Source organism: Chiroxiphia lanceolata, chromosome 2, assembly GCF_009829145.1.
Source record: "Chiroxiphia lanceolata isolate bChiLan1 chromosome 2, bChiLan1.pri, whole genome shotgun sequence".
NCBI lineage: Eukaryota > Metazoa > Chordata > Aves > Passeriformes > Pipridae > Chiroxiphia > Chiroxiphia lanceolata.
The window spans coordinates 11,469,515-11,477,926 of NC_045638.1; the positions used below are offsets into that span (position 1 = coordinate 11,469,515).

Sequence of the window (8,412 nt, forward strand, 5' to 3'; positions counted from 1 at the left end):
ATAAAGTGTAAGTCACCTCTTTCAGCTCCAATGAGCTGCTAGATTAGCTCAGGAAGTCTTACAGGACTGCACCCTTAAGCATGCCACGCTGGCAGATGTTTGGGAGCCCCATGAAATCCCTTTGGACCAAAAAACAAACTATTACTATAGCTAAACCCTGAAACAGCCAACCCCAAGAGCTTACCTAAATGTACAGTTTTGGATTACTGAGACCCACAGCTTTTCACAAAGCCCAAAAATCAATTAATCTTTTTAATGGGAAGCAACTGAGTGTCTTTCACTGTAAAAAGTTTACAGTGTTGCTTCTCTTTCCCTAATTTTACCTCCCTCAAAACCTGGTTGCAGTAGCTAAGGTGAACTAGCATAGGGTTACAAGAAAAAAAGGTCTGGGATATGTGAAGGCCTCCTTAAATTTCCTATCTGCCAGTGGAAATATGACAGTGAAGTGCATGGTCCAAAAAAAATAAATTGAAATTTGGGATCACTATTTCTGTATCCAAAATGCAATGACCACATTATGCAAAGAACTGATCTGACAACAACAACAAAATTCCCTTGCAGGTTGAGATTTGTTTAAGACTGCTGATTTTGCATCAGTTTATACCAGATTAGACATCACCTGCTTTCAAGCAGCTGGTAGAAAGGTCTAAACCTGGGATAAACTGTTTTTTATATAGTCTGGCTAGTTCTATAAAAATGTGACCATGTGCTCCTCCTGATCCAGAACAAACACATGCTGTTAGGTGAGCTGGTGATGGGATACAGTAACACTGTCAAATCACAGCCTTAGGGAAGCTACAAAAATCCTGGTGATTCAGGTCATCATCTCACAACTGGCTCTCAGTATTATTCCTCCTAAAGAATCCATTACCCATTCAGGAAAGAGGCAATAGTGACATCAGGAGTACATGGTGAAGCATATAGGTAGAATATGGTGCTACTTTTCCCTTAATCCCCACATATTTTAAAGCAAACACCCCAGTAAAATTAGGGAACTATGAATGGTGGTCAATCTAAGAAATGGATAGTCACACTGAGAAACACATGAAAAACAGCAATATACTTAAGTTTTAAAGCCTTGTTTTAACAAGGTATTTATTTTTACAAAAGACATCTTGCTAATCATATCCTTATGACAACATTCCACATTTGCTTTTTTTTTTTTTTTGGCAGAGGAAAAATTAACTTCTTGTGTGCTAATCACCAAATTGAGCCCCAGTTTTACATCTGATCTTAAAATCAAATTTTATTTTTCAGTACTTGTACTAAAAGGAATATTATGTATTTAGAGGATATCAGCTTCAAATTCTCCACAAGAAAAAAGGTTTCTCTCAAGCTAATGGTGCACTAAAGCACTGATGGCATAAAAACAAATGCTTGTTTGGTCTTGTTCTGAAACTTAAGTCTTGCCCTCTGGCCAAGAACCAAATGTGCTACCAGATGAGTGATACAGAGACATTGAAGAGCAACATGAGAGAGTGAGACTGCCAAGACTGCACTGTATCACTTTCATATCCAAGGCTTTTGTCTGAATTAAAAAAAACTCAAGCACATACACACAAAAAACCTACCCCAAAACAAACAAAAAAAAACCCACTAAAAAAGCCACAAACAAGTAATCCTTTGTCTGGAAGCTTGTAAACCTATTTGTGACTGTACCACAAGGAGCTTGGTAATTCTCATGTAGCATTACATCTTCCAGCAGAAACCAGACACTTCGACTTTATGCTAAAAGTGTTTTCATGTGTTTTCCATCAAAGCGTTAGGTGTCTGTGAGGGATTTTTTTTCTTTTTGGTTGTGAATAGAAAGCTTTGTTGATTTTAATTTAGCTTGAACGCTATTGACAGGCAGAATTCAGAGCTGTAAATGAAGTGTTCAGATTACTAAATATCAATAAGAAAAACACCAGTTAATATGTATAGGATATTATTAATGTTTTAGCTGAGAAAGAGATGATGTACCCTGAATAAAAGAAACTGCTATGTAGGTTAGGATACGTTAAGAGTTAAAAAGAGAGAAGGGATGCTTAAATGTGATTTCTGAACTACATAATAAATCAAGTTTCAGTTTCAGTGTGGGATAGATATTTTGATATAGTTATCAAAGACAAAGATTTTTTGTATAAGTTGGTTTAGAAAATGAACAGTCAGCAAAACCATTACATGACAGTAGAATTGCATCTACATTTCAGATTTTGTTGAAAGAGAAATACCTTGAAAAATTAAACACCTGCAACTAATATTGCTACATCAGTAAAAAAAAAAAATCCATTGTAGACATGGAATAAATGTTAAATATTGCCTTTGTCTATGGACCTGTGTAAGTAGATCCTCCCATAAGAAGCACAACATTCCCACGATTAGAGTCCAAGGTCAAAACTGCAAAGGCAATGATTCTGGTGTTGACTGTACTGTGCTGTCCCATAGAAAATTTCAAATTTAAAAGTTCATAAGAACCACATCTAGATTCCACAGTCAGTCCAGTAATCTGTACCTCATGGAAGGAGTACTGCTGAAGAAAACTAAGTTTAGAGATGCTCTTTTTCTAAAACTAAGCAAAATTTATCTCTGAAGTTAGTGGATGACATCTACCCCCAAAAACTAAGAAGGCCAAAGGGAACGATCTAAAATCCTGATATGTCAAGAAAACACTGATGAATATAACAGGAAACAATCTGGGATGGCAAAGAAGTATTCTAGACAAATAAATGAGAGTTTTCCCATTACCAGTGATATTATCCAAATGAAAAAATTGCTAACATTTGATATTAATAAATTTGCTTTGGAATTTTAGTATCATTTTTTTCTTAAAGGATATTTGGTGAAACAGCGTTGTTTTCTACTCCAGGGACCCAACTGATCTGTCTGCAAACTGCAGGCATCACTTCATTGGTGCACTGTAGCAGTTCTTTGCTACTGCAAAGACAATAAAGAACTTTATCATATTTGGGTCTGTGGAAAAAAATGCATTTAATAGTTAAAACTAAAAGTATAATAATCTAGATTTTGGACAACTTGCATTTGGAATAGAAGGTTTACTTGCGTCAGATAGCCCAGCAGAGTTTTATACAGCTTTATAGAAAAGTGCCTTACAAAAGGTATAAACCATTTATAAAGAATATTCCTTCTGAGTCTGAATTGTGGAGGAACACTTAGAAGGAAATGACTATATGACTCTATACCTTTGTAACTAGATAGGGTAGGACTGACTTCACAGGGAAAAGAGATCCAGTCTAAAATTATTTTGTTTCTACAAAATCCAAAGAACTCAATGGTATTTACTTTAAAAAACCTGTGAAGACCTTTATTGAAAGAAAATGTGGCTTTTCAGGGGTGATTTAGACTTCTCTTGATAGCAGATACTGATAGACTAGGTACAGAAGGTTGCTTGCAACTGGCTACTTTCTCTAAATCTGTGCCAACATTCTTCCAGATCACATAAAAAAAAATATTTCTGTTTTAGCCCATATGCAGCAAGCAGAAGTAACTCTTTACCTTCTGTAGTGATTATTTATTCCTCTCTGCTGCACCCACTTTTACTTAGCCCAGTTGAGAAAATAAATGGGCTTATTTTTCATTCAAGAGTCCACATCTGGGCAATCACCATTCCCCCGTGCCTCCTGTGCAATCATCAAGGCCTGGAAGGATTACTTCCTTGCTTTCATGTATACATGCCACTTGGAGGGGATGGGTCTCAGAAGAATAGGTACCTAAGTCTAACAGGAAAGAGTCGTGGATAAGCAGAGACCGAAAGGAAAATGGAATGTTATAAAGAGATGAATGGAACAAAATGAGATCAGAAAGATGGACCTTGTGTTGCAAAATAAGGAAAGGGAATTATTAATGGAGGAGGTTTCATGGGGGATCCCCGTGGGTGCTGCAGCAGTGTCAGCCTCAGGGCACCGTGATGGAGCCTTGTTTGCATCCCTCACAGAGCACCCGGTTTGGGCAGGAGCACATCCACTTTTCCTCCCTCCTCCCTGGCAGCACTAAGGAGTTCATTTGGCATACGAGGCATCACTCCTAAGGGCAGGCATACACCAAAGTCCTTGATATCATTAGTGGTGTCACCTTTTCCCCCTGCTGCGGGAATTTTGTTATTTGGACCTATTCAGCACTTCTCCCACCTCCAATACACCTTTCTCTGTCCTCTCCCAGACCTCTCGGGTACTTGTCATTTCCGGATGGGGCCCCGCGGGAGTCGCGGCGACGAGAGCTGCTCCGCACGGTGGCAAAACTACAGATCAGCGGGAGCTGCAGGCCTCGTCCTGCTCTGCCTCGCTCGAAGCATCCCGGGATAACACCAACCGCTCCGGGGCCCGGAGACAGGAGCGAGGAGGGGGCGTTTTGCCGCACAAGACGCCTCAGCCTCTGGGCAGGGGCGGCCGGCTCCCTCCGGGTATCGCTGTCTCAGGAAAGGAGGAGGAGGAGGGTTTTCTTTTTTCCATTCCCCCCACCCCCTCCCTCTTTTCCAGCCAGTAAAGAGTGTGTCTGCCCCTTTGAACCGTCGGCACAGCGCCTGCGGCTGCACACACACACACAGACACACACACATCGCCGGCTATAAATAAGTTAAGAGCCGGGCAGAGGGCGAGCAGTGCGCGTCTGCCGGCGGGACCAGGAGGCTGGGACAGCCCCGTCGAGCCTCCCCAGCGACTCAGCCCTGCCCACGGGCGCCGGACCCGGGGGTGCCATGGCGTGCGTGGAGCGCGGCTGCCGCTGCTGCGCGGAGGGCAGGCGGCACAGCAGCATCCTCTACAGCATCCTACGGAGCCAGGAGCGCCAGGAGCGGGCGGCGCCGACCGGACAGGCTCCCCGCGGCTGCCCCTGCGGGTCGAGGCGGCGGGTGGCCCTGCGGAGCCCGCAGGTGGTTTGCAAGGCGGCCTCGGCCGTGCTGGTGAAGACGCTGCGCTTCGTCCAGAACGTGCCCTGCTTCCAGGAGCTGCCGCTGGAGGAGCAGCTGCTGCTGGTCCGCAGCTGCTGGGCGCCCCTGCTGCTACTGGGGCTGGCGCAGGACCGGGTGCCCCTGGAGACGGTGGAGAGCGCGGAGCCCAGCATGCTGCAGCGCATCCTCACGGCCCGGCGGCACGGAGAGCAGCCCCCGCCGCGGGTACCCGCACCGCCGCCGGGCCGGCAGCACCACGGCCCGCACCTGCCCTCGGCCGGAGAGATCCAGGCCATCAAGGGCTTCTTGGCCAAGTGCTGGAGCCTGGACATCAGCACCAAAGAGTACGCTTACCTCAAGGGGACGGTGCTCTTCAACCCGGGTGAGTGGCCGGGCGGGGACAGCCCGCCAGTATCCCCAGCGAAGCGGGGCTTTTCCTTGGGGAAAAGAGGTGGTGGAGGAGGGGGACGAGGAGCAAGGTTTCACCTTCTGCTCCCTCCTTAGGACCCCGGCTGTCAAACAGGGAGGGTGACCGGCGGCGGCCAGGTCTGGTATCCCGAGGGCTGGCGCCTTCCACAGAACAAAGAGAACCCGGCCGGTCGCTTAGGGAAAGTTGGGAATCAGCAGCGGCTCCCTGTTGGTTTCGGAGCTTCCGCTCTGCGGGAGCGTGTAAACCCCCCACGCCCGCCCCAGGGTCGCGGGTCTGCCCGTGCTGTGCCCGGGAGTTCTGCACTCCCTGGAGAGCAAGAGAGGGCTCAGGGCGTCAGCAACGAAGTGCTGTTTTGGCTTTGTGTGTAGCACTCGTTTACCATCTCTCTTTGTGGACACTTCTATATTCCACACCGATGCTCAACCAAAGGCTTATTATCATGGGGGTGACTCACCTTAAAGGTAGCTGGCTGGCTGGATCCGGCATTTCCCAAGCATGGTAGTACCCTATGAAAGTGGGACAGGAATCTTCCTTCACTCCCACTGTCAAACTGTTAGTTACTGATGGTTAAGTTTGTATAGTGTAACTTTGCATTTATCATACTGCTCATGTAGCTCTGCTTTCCATACAAATAAGAGAGAAAAAGTTACAATGGTGAAGCTAATGTGACACAAGTCAAATTCTGAAGCTGGTTTAATAAAAAAGATAGAAACATTATTCTGGTAGGAAAAAAAATCTTTCCTGGAAGGGTGGTCAAGTGTTGGACCAGGCTGCCCAGGGAAGTGGTTGAATCACTGTACCCAAAAGTGTTCAAAAAATGTGCAGATGTGGTCCTCAGGGACATGGTTTTAGCGGTGGACCTGGCACTGTAAGGATAATGTTTGGACTTAATGGTCTTGGAGGTCTTTCCCAGCCTTGATGATTCTGTGGTCACAAACAGCCTTAATTCTGCAGCCTCTGTCTTTCAGTATCCTTACTGTGGTTCACTGGGCAACTTTCTGTCATGTGTTGCAGTCAGCACTTCTTGCCACTTGTAAACTGGAGCAGAAACAGTTATCAAAGGAAGCCTTAAATGAGAATGTGGAAGGAAGCCTTAAATGTGGCATATTTTTGTAGAAGTGAACAACTTAAAAAAGTTATTTTTATTGTCTAGCCCACTCTAGCATTGTTTTGGAAAATGTTCTTCAGTCAAAGTTTTTATCAACTAATTTGTTTAACACTTAAGTGAATGTTTACAAACATCATATTTGTCTAGTGAAGAAGAGTATTAAAGGTCCTGAATACCATCACAATAAAATTTTGTTCTGCCCAACAAAATTTAATATGTTTATTCTGCATAAAAAAAGTCCTGTGGCAATTTAATTTACTTCTTTCCTTGAGTGATGATTACAATCTATGAGTTCTTAGTAGTCATTCTGTAAGAATAATGTTGTTTTAGAAAGAGAACATATGTAAACAAAATAATTTATTGTTCTTTTCAGATCTACCTGGACTGCAGTGTACACAGTACATTGAAGGACTGCAGAGGGAAGCACAACAAGCTCTAAATGAACATGTCAGACTCATTCACAGAGGTGATGAAGCCAGATTTGCCAAGCTGAATGTTGTTTTATCTTTGTTAAGATCTATTAATGCTGATGTGATGGCTGAATTATTCTTCAGGCCCATCATTGGAGCGGTGAACATGGATGACATGCTTTTGGAAATGCTTTGTGCAAAATTATAAAGACATGTAAAATAAATGCAAATAGTGCAAAGGAAGCCCTAGAGCAGAATAGTGTAAAGTATTGTAAATAAACTAACTTATTGTTTTTACATAGATAGTATTTTTGTATTCCATAATAAAATATTCTTCAAGATCTGAAATGAATTTTTATTAAACAGCGCTTTTGGAATAAGATTATGCTCATCAAAACAAGCTTTAAGGTTGTGGAGAATGTTCATATCCAAAGTCAAATGGTTATTCTTTTACCATGTCTCTGAACAATGAACACACTTACTATATTGTACTTTCAAGGTAAGTAATCCCTGCTTTTTCAAAATAAGCAGAAGTCTAGGCTTACATTTTAAGCATAATTGGCAGTCAGAAAATGGGAATGAACAAGCCATTTACTTTGCATATTTCAGTAATATTGGAATAAGATACTATAGCAAGCATTCTACTCACAGTTCAAATAATGGCTCTATCAAAGGCTTACTGTCAGTGAACTACTTCTATTGACTTTAACAGAGTTGAAGTCTATGAAGATTCAATACTCACCTAGGGTTTTCTTTGATATGGGGAAGATGCATTAAGAATATTTTGAGGCTTAATGAACCTTAAAGTAGCTTCATCAGCTCTAATATGTGCGGTAAAATATTCTATTCAACACACATTGGGATCCAGGAGAATAAAATAACTCTGCTCCCCAAAGCAACAAACAAACAAAAATGCCTCTAAAAATATCCAAACAGCAAATGCTTATTAGCATTCGGTGAACAAGTAGGGTGAACTCTGCACTTCTCTTTGCTTTTCGTGTAGATAACTGCTAGCTGGGATTTCCATAGTCAGATTCTTCAGACTACTTATTCCCATGGAAAACTGAAATTATTATGCTGAAACATAGTGTAACACTGGTACATCCATCAAAATTTGTCAGCTAGCATGAAGGTGTCTTAATTAAGCATTGAGCTTAACACTTGCTTTTGTTTTTCTTGTGTTGGACTTACTCCGTTCTCCTGAAGCAGTTGTGATTTTTCTGAAAAAAAAAAAAAATCCTATTTTAAAAATAAAATCAGAAAGGGAAAATCAGTGATTTAAGGGGAATTTGTTGCTTTTCCTTTCTTTGCATGCAACCTTCTAGCCTTTTCCCTGGGGAATATTGCTAAATAATGAAGTGTGACGGTGTTCCCAAAGTAAACAATATCAGTAACTCTCTGTATTGTTCACACATATATTTACCATTAGCAACAGGTGTCTTTTAAAACACAATTAATAAAGTTGAAGCAGTAACTCTCCCTGATAGGGGGTGTGCAGGGAAAAGGAACAAGTATGAAGAGCTTTCTTTTGCTGCCACCTTGCGCAAAGCCTAATCACAACTCCTACACTGAGGTAAGG

General features: G+C 42.6%; 1 protein-coding gene across 1 annotated transcript; it reads left to right on the forward strand.

The window, feature by feature from the left end:
- Positions 1–4,419: 4,419 nt before the first annotated feature.
- NR0B1 (nuclear receptor subfamily 0 group B member 1) lies at positions 4,420–7,181 on the forward strand. The gene is made up of 2 exons (XM_032680974.1): positions 4,420–5,267; positions 6,797–7,181. The coding sequence occupies exons 1-2, from the start codon at positions 4,694–4,696 to the stop codon at positions 7,039–7,041; spliced, it is 819 nt and encodes a 272-aa protein (XP_032536865.1). The 5' UTR covers positions 4,420–4,693; the 3' UTR covers positions 7,042–7,181.
- Positions 7,182–8,412: the final 1,231 nt, after the last annotated feature.

Coding starts and splice junctions, on each gene's coding strand:
- NR0B1 (XM_032680974.1), top strand. CDS start 4,694: ATGGCGTGCGTGGAGCGCGGCTGCCGCTGCTGCGCGGAGGGCAGGCGG. Junction 5,268..6,796: donor GACGGTGCTCTTCAACCCGG/GTGAGTGGCCGG, acceptor TGTTCTTTTCAG/ATCTACCTGGACTGCAGTGT.